At 40.9% G+C, this 22147-nt stretch overlaps 1 protein-coding gene across 1 annotated transcript; it reads right to left on the bottom strand.

The window, feature by feature from the left end:
* Positions 1-21246: 21246 nt before the first annotated feature.
* LOC109207688 lies at positions 21247-21690 on the bottom strand. Its single transcript, XM_019370659.1, has one exon. The coding sequence runs from the start codon at positions 21688-21690 to the stop codon at positions 21247-21249; it is 444 nt and encodes a 147-aa protein (XP_019226204.1).
* Positions 21691-22147: the final 457 nt, after the last annotated feature.

Here is a 22147-nt window from a genome sequence, read left to right as displayed (position 1 = left end):
GGTAAAAACAGTAGACGGAGCCTGCTTAGAGTTCAAACAAAAGTACCAGTAAAGGCAAACAAGGATTAGAAGCTTGTAAAATACAGTAAAGAAACATACGAGATAGACATGTAAAGCATGCTTATAGAGACCCGGTAGAAGAAAGAACAAAACACAAAAAATAGAAGAACATGCATAATATGGCAAAACATAAGAACATAGGAGCAGACATGCGAGGAAAGAACACAAGAACATGGCATAGACAGATTCACACAAAGAAAAGAAGAAGAAGAAAAGTCAGAAGTCGTTTTAAGATTTTCCGAAAACCCTAAATTGAAACAGACTAATTTTGAAAAGAAAATTGGGGAAAAGCTTTAAAACATTGAATATAGCACAGATCCACCATAGATCTAAGTAAATAAAAGAGGAAGGAACCTCGAATAGCCTTAGGGTTTCTCTAAAACAATGAGAAGGCTTGGAAGAGGTCTGGTCTTGAGTCAGAGATGGCCATGACTAGGCTTCTAAAGCTCGAATACGTCGGAATAGGGCCTGGAGAGGCCACAGAACACAGATCTGCAGGGGATCTGAACGGACACCGTCGAGGTCAGACCTCGAAATCTCGAACACCCATGTTTTAGGGGTGAAGGAAGGTGAGAGCAGGTCGTCCATGGCCTGAAAAGCCATGGACTCCGGCGAGATAATGGTCGGAGAAGACGAGGGAGGCAATTAGGGTTTGAGTGCTTGAGAGCATTTGAGAGAGAAGAGAGTTAGAAGGCGGCTGTCGAAGAGAAATGGGGATTAGGGTTAGGTCATGTGGAATTAAAAAGGAAAGAATCATTTGTGGTCGTTGATCAAAAGGATCAGCGGCCTGGATTTAAAGAACCCCGGGCGGGTTTAGCAATTGGGTCAGGGGTCGGGTGAGAAATCAAATTGGGTCGTTTTGATTTGGGGGCGGATTGGGCCAAAATTAAGGCTAAAATTGAAATGGAATTGGGGCTGCAATTGAAATGAATTGGGGCTATAATTGAAATAGGCAGTTTTCCCTTTTATTTTATATAAAAAAATAAAAATGATTTTAAAAGAAAAATTAAAGATGCTGAACCAATTAATAATACATATGTATTAATTAAAAAATACTGGAACTGATTTTGCAATTATAAAACACTATTAATCGTAAAATAGGCTGTAATTGCATTTATATGCAATTAGCTTTAAAAATACCAAACAAATTTGTAAAAATATACAAAAATCACCTTAATTATATTTTGGTGTAAATATGAGAATATAATAAATTATTCGCCAATAATGATAGTTTTGGGAATAATTATTGGATTTTGTTGTATTAAAATAGGCAATAAATTGGTTTTAAGAACTTTAAAAAAAATAAAAAATAATACCAAAACTCTTGGGTGTGCTTATATATGCACATATATGCTATTTTGGAAGTATTTTGGGTATAAAAAATACATAGGGAAAAATTGGGTATCAACACCCAAAGAACTAATCATATCCTTACCATACCGATTCGGCCTACTGCCAAGCTATCCCATCTATCCAAGTTTCCTTCTAATTTACCTTCAACTTGATACTCCTTCTTGCTATAACACCACAGTTCCTCAACCCAGACTCACCACACGAGACCCAAACATAAAACCACGCCGTCCAAGGCTCATAAGCCGCTGGATACTCTCTTAAATATTCCCAAAAGCACCATGTTCAAAATATCTACCCCGAAGAGACTTCTTGTGAATCTGGAACCATTACTTTCCTACTACCGATATAAGAATCCCTTAATTGATATAGAAATATCACAAGTCTTGACACCCTCCAATGCAAACCTCAGTTTCTAGCCAAATTATACACCTGAAAATCTCCAATTATTACATGAAAAACCTTGAACGCATTAGAACCATTCTGTAGAGTCATCCACTCTACTCAAGCTTCAATTAGCCTGATCAAATGAATCGAACAACCCGTGCCTCATTAGCACTCCGACACCGCAGAATGTAACCTCATCCCAATACAACCAAGCAACTTCCTGCTCTATGCACCGAGCATTCCTTACCAACAACAACTCAAGTCATTCCTCGATTCTCATACACCCATAAAGCATAACATAACCTTTACTGAAATTTCCTTTACTCGAGCCAACCTCGGTCTCACTCTCCGTGAGCCATAACTGATTCACCCGTACGCCTCAAACTGGAACCAACATAGCACATAACCGTGCTACCAACTAATCAACAGCAGACTCCCCCACTTGGCTCGAAGCCATAGATCACAACACATACAATAACTCATAACGCATATACTCTATTGCTACCATAATACCATAGTGATATTAAACTCAACCCTTCATAAGCTCGTACGACACAGACCATCTAGGACTTCAAATCTTCTACAAATCTCGCATTCGCTCTCGCAACAGTTAAACCCACTCTCTTAAGCGACCCAAACTTAAATTGCAACACATATATTTCACTTGTAAATGAGATCTTCTAACAGACAACATAAGGATCACACAACTTCAGAACACTCTGCATGAGAATCCACCTACTTCGCCTCAAACTAACATTTATGTATGCCTTCCACCGTCATAAACATTACGCAGTCACTTAATCTTCCTGAGTCTGAACTCATACCGCAACATGAAATTTACTTCACTCCCAATTAGGAACATGAAAAGACTCTTCACACACCCATAACTCGGGGCTATACATTCAATCACAATGGAAATCAAACACCTAATAGTTCATCTATCCTCCAGCAGACCCTTCTCGTCGCTTCCAATTCATATGATCACATCTCGCAGTCATAACATACTCATCGCATAGCCATCCAGCCATCACTTCTACTAATATGGGTACTACTGAGTATATAAGTTCAAAAACACGGCTCACATAATCAGCACCTCGATGCTCAAGCTATAGGTAAAAATCCGACCTCAAGTCCTCCAGACTGGCCCAACGTCAAACACACAGAGATTACATCTCGCCCCTCGATCAGGGAATCACAAGCCATCGATGCACATCTGATACTGAGCGCTCGTTCACGCATACAAATGCGTGGAAGGAGTTCAAAGAGTTATATTTCAAGCTGAATCAAGGACGCACGATAAGAATTTCAAGAATATGGAGTTTTCCTAAAGGTTCTGAAGCCTCTCGAGGATAAATACAGACGTCTCCGTACCGATCCGCGAGACTCTACTAAACCTGCTCATGACTCGTGAGACCTATGTAACCTAGGCTCTGATACCAACTTGTCACGACCCTAAATCCCAACCCGGTCGTGATGGCGCCTCTCGTGAAGACAAGGCCAGCCGACACACCTCCAATTCACTTTAAACAACTAAAACAATAACTACTAAGTCTTTAATTAGAAATAAAATCCCAAAATGAGCATTTAACAGTATAATTTGCGGAAATAACAACCAACACAGCCCGACATCGGGGTGTCACTAGTCATGAGCATCTACTAAGGTTCGAATACAATAAAGTCAAAAATGCACTAAATACGGTCTAATGAAATCGAGAGGGAGAAAAGTAGTGTTGCGAACGTCGGGCAGCTACCTTGCTAAACTCCGATGACTCTGCCTCTGAGCACCCAATACCCGCTACCGGGTTCAGAAATACCTGAATCTGCACACAAGGTGCAGGGAGTAAAGTGAGTACTTTCAACTCAGCGAGTAATAAAAATAAATGAAGACTGAGTAATAAAAAGCCATGTAAAGCACAACATTAAGCTACAAGAGGCATAACAAATCAGTAAATATAATTAAGTAGTGAAATCTCATAAACCTCTCTTAAACAGCTAAACAATATACAGGAAAACAACTAATAAGTAAACACATAATAACTGCCCCTCGGGCACAGTAACAACAGAATCAGCCCCTCGGGAAATGTCACAGAACAATACCAGCCCCTCGGGCTATATCTCAAATCACAATGGGTACCCGCGCTCACTGGGGGTGTACAGACTCTGGGAGGGGCCCCTTACGGCCCAAGCGCAATATCAAGCCATCTCGTGGCATCATAAACAGGCTCTCGGCCTCATATAAATCTCAAGCCACCTCGTGGCGTACAATTTCAGGCCCTCGGCCTCATTATCACAATCAATGTATCACTGCTGCAGCGTGCAGCTCGACCCAAATGTATCCTCACAACACTGGCCCTCGGCCTTACTTAGTTAGAATCTCATAAGCCCCTCGGGCCACAGTAAAATATGAAGCTCAGCTCAAATACCTTTAAAAATATCATTTAATGTGTTTAAAACAGAATAATACAGCTGAGTCTTTAAAATAGTAAAATATAGTATGACTGAGCACCAGTATGAAATCAATCAGTGAAGAAAATATTATTTAAAAATCCCTAAGGGTTCAAACAGTTGGCACGAAGCCCACATATGGCATTTAGCCCAAAATATAATAATATTAAATAATTAACTATCAAATACGCAGTAAAATATTCATTCGGGATGGACTAAGTCACAATCTCCAAAGGTGCTCTACCCCACGCTCGTCATCTAGCGTGTAAGTCACCTCAACATAGTCGTACGCTGTGAAATTCCGGGGTTTCACACCCTCAGGACAGCATTTAAAACCATTACTCACCTCGAACTAGCCCGAAAAGCTACTATGCAACATGCTTGCCTCTCGAATCAACTTCCGAGTGCTCCAAATCTACCAAGTTTAGATTCTTATCATCAAATTATGCTAAACGAAATAAATTCCAATTGAAAAATATCGAATTTAAGCACAAAACCCGAAATCAGTTAAAACCCGTCCCCCGGGCCCGCATCCCGGAATCGGACAAACTTTATACCAAAATGTTCTTCATCATCTCACGAGTCCGTACATATAAAGAACTCAAAAATCGGAGTTCGTTTGTCCCCTCAAATCATCCCTGGAAGGTCTCATAATCTCAAGCCCTAACTCCACCCTTTTCTACTGATTTTCATGAACTAAACACTGACATTTTGTTCCTTAATCACAAATAATCGAGTTTTAAGGTCCACAATCCTTACCTCAATGAAGAACAATGATTTCCTCTCTTTAAAAGTCGCCTCAAAGCTCTTTTCCCGTTCAAAAGGAAGAAACCCTCTAAAAATCGCGAAGGTGGAATTAATATATTCTGACCCAGGCATTTTCGCATCTGCGGTGCTTCTACCGCTTCTGCGGTACCGCATATGCGATGCTTTCGTCCGCTTTTGCGGAAATCACTTGCTGGCCAACAATCGCATCTGCGACCACATCCCCGCATCTGCGACATCGCAGATGCGGCCCCTCTAACCGCTTCTGCGATTTCTGCCCATCAGGCCTATTTCGCTTCTGCGACTAACCAACCGCACATGCAGCGCCGCACATGCGGTCCCCAATCCGCAGGTGCGAAAATACCAGAAGCAGCAATTCAACATCTGTAACTAAAATCCAAACTTCTCCGTTAACCATCCGAAATTACCCCGAGGCCCTCGGGACCTCAACCAAAGCACAAACATATTCTAATACCTTATTCAAACTTGTTCTATTCATCAAAACACCTCAAACAACATCAAATCACCCAAAACACATCGGATTCAAGCCAAACTTTCTAAAATCTTCCGAATTCCGCTTTTGCTCAAAAATCCAACCAAACCACGTCCGAATAATCTGAAATTTTGCACACACATCCCAAATGACACGACGAAGCTACTGCAACTCTCGAAATTCCATTCCGACCCCTATATCAAAATCTCGCCTAACAACCGGAGAACGCCGAAATCTCAATTTCGCCAATTCAAGCCTAAACCTTCCACGGGCTTCCAAAATACATTCCGATCACGCTCCTAAGTCCCAAATCACCTAACGGAGCTAACCAAATCATAAAAATTCCGATCCGAGATCATTTACAAATAAGTCGAATCTTGGTCAAACCTTTCAATTTCAAGCTTCAAACTGAGAACTGTTCTTCCAAATTCATTCCGATTACCCTGAAAACCAAAACCAACAATTTACATAAGTCTTAATACATCATACGGAGCAGGTCATGCCCGAGAACTGACGGGCAAGGTACAAAAGCTCAAAACGACCGGTCGGGTCATTACAATATGGATTATATATTGATTACACACATATTATACATATATTATATCTCCATGGATATTTTTAGTTTAAGTGGTTGGATGGATGGCTATTTGGGTTAATTTTTCAAAAAATAACTGCATATAATCATCAATATAAAATACAATTAGTACCTGAAACGTAATGTTGTTTACCAGTTATGACACGTTAAAACATGCTAAGAGTATAAAAATTTGTTTATAATTATTAATGTATATAAATTAAATCCTCCCAACAAATGGAATGCATGACGTGTAAATGATCTAACACCAATTTTGAATTCCAAATTGCTAAAACAGATATTTGAGAAATTTTTAATCAAAGAAGAAATTAAATTACAGCAAAATTGTTACCAATAGTACTGTTATTAGCTAGCCAATAGTCATGACCAATTCTTTCCCCTGAATTCCAAACCCAACACGTTATTAACAATGGGAACATTAAATAAAACAACATTAGCCAGGTTATTAATTAATTATATTCCACCCAAACCACCTGAATCCCCAGCTATAAAACACAACCATATAAAATTTGTATCTTTATGAATTAAGAGTCTTATAAGTACCAATTTAACTTCTATGCATTGACATATAAAATCTTTTTTACACTATCAATGCATACAATGTTTTAAAAGGTGGGGCGTGAGGCGAGGCGTTTTACCTCTAACGAGGCGAGGCGTAAGCCCTGAGACATGGGACGTAAGTCCCAAGGATCTTTAAATTTTACTAATTTCAAAAAATTTAAAATAGTATAAAATAAAAAATAATTATAAAAATTACATTAAAATCACAAAATTATAACAAATAATCTATTTAAAATATTTATAAAGTGTAATTCAACTATGAATAACACGAAAAGTATGACATATATCATAATATGCAAGTTAGCTGCAACGTCATTACAACTCAAACATTAAAAGTAATGTATTCGATAGGAAATCTTATATGTATCTCTTAAGGAATAATGAATCTTGAAAGAATTTCGATATTATAATTTGATATTTTCCTTAAAATACTCCTTTTATTTAATATGCTTTCTNAACGTACAATTAATTTTTATTTAATTATGGCATAAATACTCTCAATTTAATGATTTATGATTAAGAAAAAAATAATTTTGAATAGTCAACGATTTATTAAGAAAATTTGAGGATTTACAAGGTTAGTTACATAAAATTACATAAAGTTCTATTAGGCGATCTCAGTATGCTGGGCGCTGGGCGTGTCCGGGGCTAAAGGCCCGATGGCCGAGGCGTAAGTCTCAAAGAACTAAGCCCCAGACATAAACCCAGGGGCGTTTTACGAGTGCTCCGCCCCGGGGCGAGTTTCAATTCTGCCTTTTTAAAACAGAGAATGCATATAAGTTAAATCTGTTTACAATTTAACTATTAAAGCCGACATTTTTTTCATATGTCTTTTAAATATGAAATGAAAAGTTGTATTAAATGGTAGTTCGTTCGTTAACCTTAGCTACGAATCTGAGCTCTCTCTTCTTCCTTTTTTCAGCTTCCTTCAGAGCTATGGATATAAGATTTTCTAGACTTCCCTTTGCACAAAAGACCTTAGAATTTTCTTGCCGTGTATATTGTATCTTGGCAAACGTTGGGGAAATAAGATTTTATCTAACCTGAAGTTTAAGAATAGATTATTTGAAAATGTTGTGGTAATTAAGAGATTAACATATCATGAGTGTTGTGTTACCCACGTGATGTTAGGCTAGAAACTCGTGTTTTAGCCGTAGTATTACATTCCAATTACTGCATTTTTACGTGTGTTTAAACTCAAATGATAGTGAATTACACTTAGTACGTGTTTTATGCCTTGCAAGAAGTGATCCTGAGCTCAAAAGTTGATTTGGAGCTAAATCGATCAATCCGGAGCTTTGAAGTCTGAGTAAAAGCCCAATACATTAAGCCGGGATCGTGTTCGGAGGTCGTGTACCAAGTCTGGATGTTAAAAGAGGACGAAATAAGTTCACTCTGAGGAAATTACACTGCCGCGCCGCATGGGACGCCGCAAGGCGCGGCGTAGCAGTGTAAAAGGTTGTCTGACAAGAAAAGTGAGAAGCTGCTGATAAGTTCCATTGTCGCGCCGTATGGTGCGGCGCAGCAGTACAAATTTTACAGAGCCAAGTCCTACTCCGCGCAGGAAAGGGTGTTTCGTCTGGGCCCGACCCTACTTGGTATAAATACATATAAAAATGCTATTTTGAGGACTTTTAGGCCTAGGGAGACTATTTCGGAAGGGAGAAAACGTTTGGAGCAATTTCAGGAGGAGATTGGCATCGAATTCTTCATTCCTTCATCTTTACTTTGTAATTTAATTATGCAAATTATTTGGGAAATTGTTACTATGAGTATGAGTAGCTAAATTCCTAATCTAGGGTTTTGATGGAACCTATTGAAGGATGATTTTCTCGTTATGTTAATATAAATTTGCCATAGTATTATCTCTATTTGTTCAACTACATGCTTATTGTTGTTGATTGAAGGGCCCTCAATTAACTGTTCCTATTTAGTGTGGATTACTCGGGAGAGAGTTCATATTTAGGTAGTTGTTGAACATCATCACTCCTAACGTATATGAGGGATCAATACGAAGGGTTTAAAAGTGGGATTAGGGATAACGAAACCTTGGGTGCGATCTAAGTGAGATGTACTTAAAAGCTAGCTAGCGTAATTCGAGATAATATGTCCAGTATATTGTTGTAATTACTCGGGAGAGATTTACGACAGACAGAGTGCTCATGATCGCTAGAGAAGGCTTAAGCAAATTTATAGCAAACATAGCGGAAAGGATTCCGACAATAGGGGAAATCAAAACCTTAGATCCTTCCCATTCTTGTTTACAAACCGTTCATAGTTAGTTCTTAATACTGCATTTTCATTTCGTAATATTTAGTTAGTAAACATCCAATCTGGTACTTAAATATCTCCGAAGATTGAATATATGAATTTCTGTGAGTCCAATCGCTGTGATTGATAGGTTAATTCTCTGTGGGATTCGACTCCGGACCTGTTAGCTGGATTATATATTTGCCGCGACCGCTTTGTCTTTTTTATAAGGCATAGTTGGGCGTGATGCAATTTTGGCACCGTTGCCGGGGAGTTAACGGTGTTATTGATTGCAGTTCAAAAGAAGTTCAAAAATTTTTAGTGTAGTCAATTTTCTTCAATTTAAACTGATCATTGAAATTCTAACGTTTGTAGTCGTGGTTGTTACAGGTGCATGCCTAGAAACTCCTCAAGAACTGGAGAATTGTTCGAAGCATTAGCAGATCCTGAGAAGGTGTTCAAGGCATTGAACCGTGCAAACAGGAAAGGCAAACAACAACAGAGCTCAACCGAAAGAATTGAACCAGACATGGAAGACGATCAGGGAATGACCCAAACGTGAATGACCCAAACGATCCAAACGATCAGGGTGTGGCACCTCTTGTGCAAGAAGCAGCACTATATGACTGGGCACAACCCACAGCTGGCAACTTAGCAACTGCTATTGTAGTCCCTCAGATACAAACAGACTCATTCCAGATCACAAATAACATGCTTCATCTGTAGCAGAACAAGGGACTATTCTCTGGGTCATACGTTGAAGATCCTCAGCAGCATCTAAAGAACTTCCTCTCAATCTGTGCCACGCAGGGATAGCACAATGTCACACCGGAAGCAATATGTCTGTTGTTGTTTCCATTCTTAGTGACAGGAGCAGCCCAGACTTGGCTTAATTCACTCCCTATCAACTCCATCACTACTTGGGAGGAATTAGTCAAGAAATATTTAAGCAAATTTCATCCACCCAACAAGACTGCTCATCAAATTGATGAGATATTGAGCTTCAAACAGAGACCAACTGAGACGCTACATGAAATGTGGGAGAGATTCAAGGGTCTGCTGGCCAGTTACGTGTCCACATCATGGTATTCCGGAGCAGATGTTGGGGCAGAGATTTTACATGGGTTTGGCAGATAGTTTGAAAGTCAATGTTGATGTTTCAGCAGGTGGAGCATTTTTGAGCAAAACGTTCAGAGAGAGCAAGATCCTACTTGATAAGATGGCACTAAACTCAGGTTGGACAACAAGAAACGCTCCAATCACTCATGTGGTTCACTCAGTGGCTCTAGACTCGGCTAACTCCATAGCTGAAAATATGGCCACTCTGATGACACAAATGAGCATCCTCACCAAAAAGGTTGAGAAATCAGGCCAGAAGCAGCAGGTACACATAGTTGATGCAACCAATGGGGGTCTATGTACATCATGTATTAACCAACCATATGTCTGCTCATGGAGTGCTGAAGGTGAGAATCAACAATATCAGGAGAACATGAATTATGTGGCCAACTATGGGGGACCGAGACCAGGTGGTCAGAATTGGGGTTAGCAGAATCAACAATACAGACCAGCTCAGCAGCAGTACAATAATAACAATAATCATGGGGCTATGCGACCACAGGGGCAAATGATGCCTTACCAAAGGCCATAAGGGTACAACCAGCAAAATCAGCAGCAGGCTTATCAACAACCTCCACAACAACAGATTGTGAGACATGAGTATGAGTTTGCTAAACTCGAGGGTATGATGCAACAAGTGATTGGGTCCACTGGAAAACTAGCTGACAAGTAGACTCACATGAGTCAGCGATTAAGAATATTGAGATCAAGTTTGGACAGATTTCCATGGCCCTAAATAATCGTCCTCATGGGACGTTACCTGCAGACACCCAAATCAATCCAAAATAGTAGGGTCCGAAGCAGCTGATGGCAGTGAGTCTCCGAAATGGTAGGGACTTAGATCTGGAGCAAGAAATTACTCGCGAAAGCAGTCCGAGTACCCATTGAGATAGATAATTCAGCAGGTTTAACTGAGGTGACGGTACAGAATGCACAAGAGAATAAGGTTGTGAAAGAGACTGAGGATGCACCGGAACTGACAATAGAAGCAGTACCTGAACAAGAGAAAAATCAAATCACAGGGAAGAAGCGACCTCCAGCACCATTCCCACAAAGATTGGCCAAGTATCAAAAAGATAAGCAGTATAAGAAATTTTTGGAGATGTTGAAGCAAATTCAGGTAAACATTCCATTGATTGATGCTTTAAAGGAAATGCCTGGGTATGCAAAGATGATGAAGGACTTGATGTCCCGTAAGTTTGACTTTCAAGACTTGGCCACGGTTACACTGACTCAAACCTGCAGTGTTGTTGTGACGAGACCCATAGCCGAGAAGTTGTCTGATCCAGGTAGTTTCACAATCCCTTGCACGATAGGCAACTTTGGTTTTGCTAAGGCACTGTGTGATCTTGGAGCAAGAATAAACCTTATGCCCCTAACTATCTACAAAAGGCTGGGCATTGGAAGAGCTAGACCCACGTCTATGCTATTACAACTGGCTGACCGAACAGTGAAGAGGCCCTCTGGGATTCTAGATGATGTATTGGTACAGGTTGGGAAGTTTGTGTTCCCAGCAGATTTTGTCATCCTTGACTATCGGGTTGACGAGGAAATTCCCATAATTTTGGGAAGACCATTCTTGTCCATTGGGAGAGCTTTAATTGATTGTGAAACTTGAGGGCTCAAGATGAGATTAAATGATGAAGAGATAACATTCAACGTGCAGAAATCTATGCACAGACCCAGTGAATTTTCCAATTGCTCTCTAATAGATGCGGTGGATGTAGTGTTGGAGGAGGAAGATGAAGCATTGAACGTTAAAGATCCCTTAGCAGCTTGTCTCATGAACTTAGACGAAGCTAATGGTGAAGACTTGGCAGAGTGGATACTAGCTCTTGAAGGCCAAGGTTTTTGGAAAAGGGAGCTTGAATTTGAGCCTTTGCACTTGGAGGAAAGAAAAACTCCTCCAGCTAAGCCGTCAATAGAAGAGCCACCAAATTTGGAACTGAAGCCACTGCCCTCTCATCTCAAGTATGCATTCTTAGGACCTAACTCAACTCTACCTGTTATTATCTCATCCAGTTTGTTAGATGTGCAGGCAGAACATCTTTTGCAGGTACTAACTGAGTGCAAGACTGCAATTGGGTGGACCATTACAAACATTAAGGGGATCAGCCCAGCCTTTTGTATGCATAAGATTCTACTAGAAGATGGGCACAAACCTTCAAGAGAACATCAAAGATGGTTGAACCCCAACATGAAAGAAGTGGTGAAAAAGGAAGTGATTAAATGGTTAGATGCGGGAATCATATTCCCCATATCTGAGAGCAACTAGGTTAGCCCAATGCAGTGTGTACCGAAAAAGGGAGGTATGACGGTAGTGAAAAATGAGAAGAACGAGTTGATCTCTACATGAACAGTCACAGGTTGGAGAATCTATTGGATTACAGGAAATTGAACTTGGCTACCAGGAAGGACCATTTCCCACTGCCATTCATCGATCAGATGCTAGATAGATTGGCAGGGAGGTCTTACTTTTGCTTCCTGGATGGGTACTCGGGGTATAGTCAGATTTTCATTGCCCTAGAGGATAGAGAGAAAATGTTGTTCACCTGCCCTTATGGAATCTATGCTTTTCGGCGAATGTCGTTTGGCCTATGCAATGCACCCGCCACATTCCAAAGGTGCATGATGGCCATCTTCACAGATATGGTAGAGGAGATAATGGAGGTTTTCATGGATGACTTCTCAGTGGTGGGGAATTCATTCGATGATTGCCTTGTGAACTTGAGGCGAGTGTTGAAAAGGTGTATCGAGACTAATCTGGTACTCAACTGGGAAAAGTGCCATTTCATGGTACATGAAGGTATAGTCTTGGGGCACCTAGTGTCAAGTAAAGGTATTGAGGTGGATCGTGCAAAGGTTGATGTGATAGAAAAGCTTCCACCACCCACATCCGTCAATGCAATCAGAAGTTTTCTTGGGCATGCCGGTTTCTATAGGAGATTTATAAAAAAAATCCAAAATTGCTAACCCCTTGTGTAAATTGCTTGAAAAAGATCACCCTTTTGTGTTTTCTGATGACTGCAGGGTAGCGTTTGAGGAATTAAAGAAGAGATTGGTCATAGCACCTATCATTGTTGCGCCCGACTAGGAGCAACCATTTGAGCTGATGTGTGATGCGAGTGACTATGCTGTGGGAGCAGTTCTTGGGCAGCGAAAAGATAAAATCATGCACCCGATATACTACGCAAGTAGAACGTTGAGTGGAGCCCAGCTAAATAACACTGTGATCGAGAAGGAGATGCTGGCAGTGGTGTTCGCATTTGACAAGTTCAGGTCTTACCTGATAGGCTCAAAGGTAATTGTTTATACTGATCATGCTGCTCTCAGGTATTTAATTAAAAAGAAGGAGTCAAAACCGCGCCTGATTCGATGGGTGCTACTACTGCAAGAATTTGATTTGGAGATTCGTGACCGAAAGGGAACGGAGAACCAAGTAGCTGACCATTTATCCAGGCTGGAAGGAGCTGAAAAGAAGGTTGAGGTAGAAGAGATTCTGAAAACCTTTCCAGATGAACAACTACTAGCCACGAGTCTCGAGGAAGTGCCATGGTATGCAGACATTGCAAACTACCTGGCGAGCGGTATTATTCCTTATGACCTTTCCTCTGTTCAAAAGAAAAAGTTCTTTCGTGATTGTCGCATGTACTATTGGGGTGAGCCTTATCTATTCAGGATTTGTATTGATAACATGATCCGTAGATGTATCCCCAAGATAGACCAGTCTTCTATTTTGCAGGCATGCCATGCTTCACCATATGGTGGGCACTTTGGGGAGTGAGGACAGCTGCGAAAGTCTTGGAGCGGGGTTCTACTGGACAACACTGTTCAAAGATGCACATCTGTGGATAAAGGGTTGTGATGAATGCCAACGAACCGGGAACATTTCCCGTAGACATGAGATGCCCATGAACCCAATTCAGGAGGTAGAAGTGTTTGATGTATGAGGGATCGACTTCATGGGGCCGTTCGTTAGCTCATATGGCAACAAGTACATACTCGTCATTGTGGACTACGTGTCTAAATGGGTCGAAGCTGCAGCACTCCCTACAAATGATGCAAAGGGGGTAATTGGGTTTCTGAGAAAGAACATATTCACCTGATTAGGCACCCCAAGGGCAATAATCAGTGACGGAGGCACTCACTTTTGTAATCGAGCCTTTGCAAAGTTTTTGGAGAAGTATGATGTACACCACAAGGTGGCCACCCCATATCATCCACAAACAAGCGGGCAAGTGGAAGTCTCGAATAGAGAAATAAAGAGTGTGCTAACTAAGACTGTTAATGCTACAAGAACAGATTGGGCGAGGAAGTTAGATGATGCACTTTGGGCGTATCGAACCGCTTTGAAAACTCCAATTGGCATGTCGCCATACAAGTTGGTGTTTGGGAAGGCATGTCATTTACCAGTAGAGTTGGAGCATAAAGCTTGGTGGGCGTTGAGACGGTTGAATCTTGATAGTGAAGCTGCAGGAACAAGTAGAGTAACGGAGTTGCACGAGCTTGACGAATTAAGATATCACGCTTTTGAGAGCACAAGATTATATAAGGAGAGAATGAAGATGATCATGATAGGAATATTATTGAGCGGAATTTTAAATGTGGAGATATGGTATTGCTATACAACTCACGTCTGAGGTTGTTTCCGGGTAAATTGAAATCACGATGGTCGGGGCCTTTTCGTATGGTTGAAATTCAGAGTCAATGGGAACAGGTTGAAACATTATGTGGGCATGGATGAGGCAAAAGGAGTGTCAGAGACTCATTTAATCGAGCCTTCGATGTTGAGCGCACCTTAAATGCGCTTACATGCGTCGTGCCGCGACGTTAAATCAGGCGCTTGTTGGGAGGCAACCTAATTTTTAACCTATCTAACCTATAACTGTAGTTTAGGATTATGAGAATTTAAGAGTTGTAAGACTTGATTGGGCAGGTACAAGCATGAATTGGACATAAAATAAGTACATAATAGAGTCGGGGTGCAACCTGTAAGCTAAATGTCGAAAATAAAGCGAACTCTATAAAAAATGGCCTAACGCGCCGCATGGAGCGCTGTGCCAAGCGCCGCGCCAGGCCAAACAGGTCTGAGAAACAAAAATGCATGGGTTCTGATAATTTACACTACCGCGCCACATGGGGCGCCGCACCCTGCGACGTGGCAATACATAATTTTAAAAAAAAAAAATTTTAGTTTTCACTACTAACCCGTTCTGATAAACCCCACCCTACCCCCCTTTTTATCTTTTCTCTTTCTTTACCCAAACCAAACGCTACAGGCCTTCCCCCAATTCCCCCAATCTCTTTTCTTCTTCAATTACTTTTCCACACACATCTCCCATCCCTTCCATTCATCCTTCAGGTAAGTTCCTCTACTCTCATCTCTTTTCTTTGAGTAATTTAGTGTAGTTGAATAGTATTAGTTTATGTTGAACTAAACCCTAGGTAGTGTAGTTGTGCTAAAAATTTTTTCTTTTGTTAATTTCTTTGCTTATTTTGGCCATGCTTGGTGCTTAACTTGTGGGGTTTCCATTGTGCTTCTAATTGTGGAAGAGTTTTTACATGTCTTGGTGCTTATGGAATAGTTTGATGGTGAAGTTGGGTGGAGGTGCCTTTATGGCCGAAAATATGTGGAATATTTGTGCAAATTTGGAGCACTTTGTGCCCGTGTTGCATTATGGTGGTTGTAGGATGGTTAATTGGTATGTTTGTGTAGTAATCTTGGAAGAATTAAAGTTGAAATTATGAGGTAACATTAGTGAATACCATGTGTTTGATTAAATGCCTCAATGACATAGAAGGTAACATTGTAGCTTAGTAGAGGATAATTGTTATGAGAAAATGTGGTGCTAGGGGATAATTGGAATGTCCGATTCATGCTATGTGCTTGTGTAGTGTTGTATTGTACTTTCTAAAGTTTGTTAGCAGTGCATTAGTATAATTTCTTTTCTTTCTCTTCTTAGTTACTAGACTAGCTTCTTAATTTTGTATCTTAAGCTAGTATAGTCCATGGTTTTGTGGTTGTACTATTATGTTGGTGGTTGGCGGGTTGTTGATTGCTTGTGGCGCACTTCCAAAACGGTAGTCCGAGTCCCTGATATACATTTTACTTGTGAACATGCCAATAATATAAGTGTGGGGTGGTCACCCAGTTTGGTCTTGTTTTGGTTTTCGTGTTGTGGCTAATACCGTTCGTCTTGTGCAGGTATAATGTCTTGCCGCTCGTGCAAACGCTCTAACACTGGTTCTTGTGAGGTTGCTTCCAGTAGCCGTCGTGGTGGGAGACGGGAACCTCCCCCCGCCCCAGTAGAGGAGGAAGAGGAGTGCATTGACCCTGATGCAGATGAGGTACCAGCGTGCAAATATGGTATACGGCTGTCCCCGCCTATGCTCGACACTGGTTCCAAACATTTATCTCGTCGGTGAACCCGGACCCTGAGGTTTCTATTGACGATGGGAAGTTGGCCCGCAAATATAGTGAAATATACAACGACATTCGGGCTTTGGGTTTCGACAATTTGTTCCGTCCGGGTGATGCGGTGAATGTGACCTCGTCAAAGAGTTTTATGCTAACTAGCAACTTGAAGCCAGCCTGGATGCGGTTTACGAAGTACGGGTAAGGGGTAAAGTGATTCCATTCTCCTCCCAGGTGATCAATCGAATTATGGGATTCACAGAGCATTCCATAAGCTCTTTTAGAGGTTTCTCCGTCGGCCAGACTATCCGGCTATCCGCCGCCTGTTATGTGGAGATGACTCTTCTGCCGCATGGACACGGGATGCGAACGATTTCCACAGGGACATGAAGAAGGCAACATTCCAGCGGCCAGCCAGGGTTGTTTTGCGGTTGATTAATGCCAAGATCACGCCCACTCAAAGTGACATTGATGTCCCCCGACTAAAAGTTTGTTTGATCTATGCCCTATTGACTCGGATGCGGTTCGATCTTGGTAAAATCATGCTTGAGCATATGGCTAAAGTGCGACCACTTGGGGCTCGTCATCTACATTACCCGAGTATGATCACTCAATTGTTGCGAGCACACCATGTGGAGGAGGAGTTTCACTATGACAGGACTATTCCAGTGTCTTATCCTATTAGGGCTTATGATGTTACGTCGGTGATAGACCCTCCTGCTAGTGCTGTTAATTCGGACCAGAGGTTGGTCCGCATTGAGGAGACGCTACAGCTACTATTTACTGACTTGCGCCTTCGTGCTGCTCGGGGGGAGACCGACATGGAGGAGTTTCAGCAAGATCACCCCCTTTCTACTATCACTCAACAGTGGTTGGGGTTGGCAAGAGGAAGACATCTGCCACCTGATGAGGATGTGAACTCCATTCCCTCCGATGATGAGGAGTATTTGCGCACCTTCGAGAGTGCTGATGATTAGGTTTTGGGCCTCAGGGAGTCACTTTTTCACTCTTGATTTTTCTGTTCTGCATTGGGGACAATGTGATCTCTTAAGTGTGGGGTGGGGTGCTCCTATTTGATTGTATTTGTACTTCTCTTTTTTTACATTTGCCAGTTGGTTTTGTTTGATTTGTTTCTTGCTTTCTTAGACAATATGGTCTGTAATCTATAATTCTGAATTCTATCAGGCCTGTAATAGTTAGTAATTAAGTATGTAGTTCGACTCTTCCCGGCGATGGATTTCGTCGACTGGTTTCTTGAGGGAGATGAGTTGAAAGAAAAAAAAATATAAAAAAATACAAAAAAAATTATATATGTGAAAATCCAAAAATATGTCTTTTATTTTAGTTTTTCTATTTTTAGGTAGTGTAACAATTCTCCCTTGATTTTTCTTTAAGCCACGGTTCTTTTCCAAGGATTTTGCTTGAACCAGGTGTAGTTAAATCTTTTTATTTTTTAGGAATTAAGAATCTTTAGTCAGGAAGCTAGTTTGAAGGATCAATTTCCCTTGATTGCATATGCCTTGAGAGTGGTAAGTGCCTTAGTTGTGACACCTAGGCTCAATCCTTGACTCTTAAATAAATGCCATAAATTGTGTGATTAAAACTGTGCTTTACTGCTTTGACTAGAGTGTCTTGATTAGTCCAATCCTGAGTGAGTTATGTGCCATGTGTGTGTAAGGTTTTGTGTTATTCTGTGTGTTGCATTTGATGCCTAGAACTTTCCTCGTGTGTTTGCAAAGCGAAATATTAGTTTTGTTCAGTTTTGGAAGTGACATAGGCGTTTCGTTATTGAGCCAGATATATATATTTTACCCACCTAATTGTTATGTATCGTAGTTAACCCTTTTGAGCCTGTAACCCTGTTTCTTTGGCAACCATATTACAAGCCTTACCCAATTATTTGAATTAACCATCTATTTGAACCTTTTCACCTTTCATGAGCACTTGAATTGTTATGAACTTTGTAAAAGTTAAAGTGTGGGGTGGTTGGTTTGGCTTTTGAGTGGAACTAATGGAATAAGGAGAAAGGTGCATTGCGTTGGAAAGAAAAAGTAAGAGCCACTTGAATTGAAAAAGAAAGAAAAGAAAAAATGGTTGTGTTGTAGTGAAAAGAAAAGAAAAAGAAAAAGAAAAAAAAATATATATATATATATATTCTTTGATAGTGGTGGCTCATGACGTAATTGTGCTTAAAGACGTAGGGAGTTAATATATATTGATGTGAAGGTAGAGTTATGGGTTGACATAAGTATGGGCTTGAATGTTAAAATGTATGTATTAAAGTGCTTAGGGAGGTGTAATCACTCTTATATCTAAATGTATCCTACCCGTCCCGCAGCCTACATTACAACCAATTAAAGTCCTACTTGATCCTAGATTGAATGAGCTCGATTAGTAGAGTAGTACACTACGGGCAGGCCTATGGTGCATCTTTTGTGGCATATGAATGTTATTTCTGAGAGTGAGTGAATTCTTTCTATCTTGAGTTCCTAAGTATTTTAAAATTTTATTCTGTGGAACTACTCTCTTGTGTTGTGTGAGGGCACTTGATTCATGAAGGAAAGGTAATGTCATTGACCTCTATATTAGAATAAGTGGGCGAGTGATTAATGTATGGTACTTTTGAGTCGAATCTTGAGGCTGGGGTGTTATGATAAGGTGCTCAGTCTACTTTAATTATTCTTGGCATGGTGTATCAGGGAGGTTGTTTGATGAAAGGTTATCCCTAGGTGTAGTGTAGTTCAAATGCTCGAGGACGAGCAATGGTCTAAGTGCGGGGTGTTGATCTAGGATAGAAACCCGTGTTTTAGCCATAGTATTACATTCCAATTACTGCATTTTTACGTGTGTTTGAGCTCAAATGATAGTGAATTACACTTAGTACGTGTTTTATGCCTTGCAGGAAGTGATCCTGAGCTCAAAAGTTAGTTTGGAGTTAAATTTATCAATCCAGAGCTTTGAAGTCTGAGTAAAAGCCCAATATATTAAGTCGGGATCGTGTTCGGAGGTTGTGTACCAAGTCTGGATGTTAAAAGAGGACGAAATAAGTTCACTCTGAGGAAATTACACTGCCGAACCGCATGGGGCGCCGCAAGGCGCGGCGCAGCAGTGTAAAAGGCTGCCTGACAAGAAAAGTGAGAAGCTGGTGATAAGTTCCATTGTCGCGGCGCATGGTGCGGCGCAGCAGTACAAATTTTACATAGCCAAGTCCAATTTCGCGCAGGAAAGGGTGTTTCGTTTGGGCCCGACCCTACTTGGTATAAATAAATATAAAAGCACTATTTTGAGGACTTTTGACACATCTTAGACCTATGGAGACTATTTCGGAAGGGAGAAAACGTTTGGAGCAATTTCCGGAGGAGATTGGCATCGAATTCTTCATTCCTTCATCTTTACTTTGTAATTTAATTATGAATATTATTTGGGAAATTATTACTATGATATGAGTAGCTAAATTCCTAATCTAGGGTTTTGATGGAACCTGTTGAAGGATGATTTTCTCGTTACGTTAATATAAATTTGCCATAGTATTATCTCTATTTGTTCAACTACATGCTTATTGTTGTTGATTGAAGGGACCTCAATTAATTGTTCCTATTTAGTGTGGATTACTCGGGAGAGAGTTCATATTTAGGTAGTTGTTGAACATCATCACTCCCAACATATATGAGGGATCAATACGAAGGGTTTAAAGGTGGGATTAGGGATAACGAAACCTTGGGTGTGATCTAAGTGAGTTGTACTTAAAATCTAGCTAGCGTAATTCGGGAGAATATGTCTAGTATATTGTTGTAATTACACGGGAAAGAGTTACGACAGTCAGAGAGCTCATGATGGATAGAGAAGACGTAGGCGAATTTATAGCAAACATAGCGGAAAGGATTCCGACAACAGGGGAAATCAGAACCTTAGATCCTTCCAATCCTTGTTTACAAACCGTTCATAGTTAGTTCTTAATTACTGCATTTTCATTTCATAATATTTAGTTAGTAAACATCCAATCTGTTACTTAAATATCTCCAAAGATTGAATACGTGAATTTCTGTAAGTCCAATAGCTGTGATTGGTAGGTTAATTCCCTGTGGGATTCAACTCCGGACTTGTTAGCCGGAATATATATGCAGCGACCGCTTTGTCTTTTTTATAAGGCATAGTTGGGTGTGATCAGCACACATAACGAAATCTTGTATTACAGTGGAGAAGGATAGAGGGACGAACCTATTTTATTTGAAATTTATGTTTCCCTCTCTTTTTATTATCCGGGCATATGAATAGGAATTATGTGTGGAGTAACTACTCATTTAGTTGTATTATGCTTCATGAATTGGGATGAAGAAGTACAATAACAAAAACAACAACAACATACCTAGTATAATCCCACAGGTGGGTCTGGGGAGGATAATGTGTACGCAGACCTTACCCCTACTTGGGGAGGTAGAGAGGCTGTTTCCGATAGACCTTCGGCTCAAGAGAAGGTGGAAAGGAAGAAGGGAAGAAGAAGAAGAAGAAGAAGAAAGAGGGGGGAGAAAAACAGATGAGGGAGACAAAAGACGACAAGGAAAAAGAGGAGAAAAAGTAGCATTAGATAGTAACAATCAAGGAGCAACAATTTCCAATAAAAAAGATAAAGAGTAGCATCAAATAATAATAATCAGGGAGCAACAATTTTCAGTAGCAATTTACAAAAACACTGGACTTGTTTGTTCAGTACCAGATATAATAACAAACTAAAAGGAAGTAACATTCAACCAACAACAAGAATAATACTAGTACTATTGTTAACCTAGGAGAAACTCAAACTACCTGTCAACCCACCACCTTAATCCTCGGCCTCCACACTTTTCTATCGCTGGTCATGTCCTCGGTTAGGTGAAGCGCCGACATGTCCTGTCTAATCACCTCTCCCCAATACTTCTTTGGACTACCCCTGCCCTTCCTCAAGCCCGCCGTGGTCAACCTCTCACATCTCCTAACCGGGGCATCTATGTCTCTCCTTCTCACATGTCCAAACCATCGCAACCTCGATTCTCGCCACTTGGCTTCCACCGATGTCACTCCCACCTTGTCCCTAATAACTTCATTCCTGATCTTGTCTTTCCTGGTATGTCCACACATCCGTCTCAACATCCTCATTTCGGCCACGCTCATCTTTTGGACATGAGATTTCTTGACGGGCCAACACTCAGCTTCATACGACATAGCCGGTCTAAACACCACCCTGTAAAATTTACCCTCAAGTCTAGGCGGCATATTCTTATCGCATAAAGCCCCCAACGCTAGCCTCCATCTCATCCAACCCGCTCCAATGCGATGAGTAATATCATCGTCAATCTCCCCGTTGCCTTGGTTATAGACCCAAGATACTTGAAATTATCTCTTGTGGGAATGACTTGAGTATCAATCTTTACGTCCACTTCTTCTTCATGCCTCTCATCACTAAACTTGCACTCCAAGTATTCGGTTTTTGACCTACTCAACTTGAAACCTTTGGACTCCAGCGTCTGTCTCTGAACTTCCAACTTAGCGTTAACACCACCTCGCGTCTCGTCAATCAGAACTATGTCATCAGCGAATAACATTCACCACGGCACCCTCCCTTGTATGTTTCATGTCAGCACATCCAACACTAGAGCAAACAGAAACGGGCTAAGGGCTGATCCCTGATGCAACCCTATCTCCACAGGGAAATGCTCTGAATCTCCTCCCG

Source organism: Nicotiana attenuata, unplaced genomic scaffold (genome assembly GCF_001879085.1).
Source record: "Nicotiana attenuata strain UT unplaced genomic scaffold, NIATTr2, whole genome shotgun sequence".
Classification (NCBI taxonomy): domain Eukaryota; kingdom Viridiplantae; phylum Streptophyta; class Magnoliopsida; order Solanales; family Solanaceae; genus Nicotiana; species Nicotiana attenuata.
The sequence above is the reverse complement of the archived record's forward strand: the minus strand, read 5'-3'. Positions and strand labels throughout refer to the sequence as shown.

Bases quoted from the DNA above. Each gene is read 5' to 3' on its own strand.
- LOC109207688 (XM_019370659.1), bottom strand. From the start codon at position 21,690: ATGCCGCCTAGACTTGAGGGTAAATTTTACAGGGTGGTGTTTAGACCG.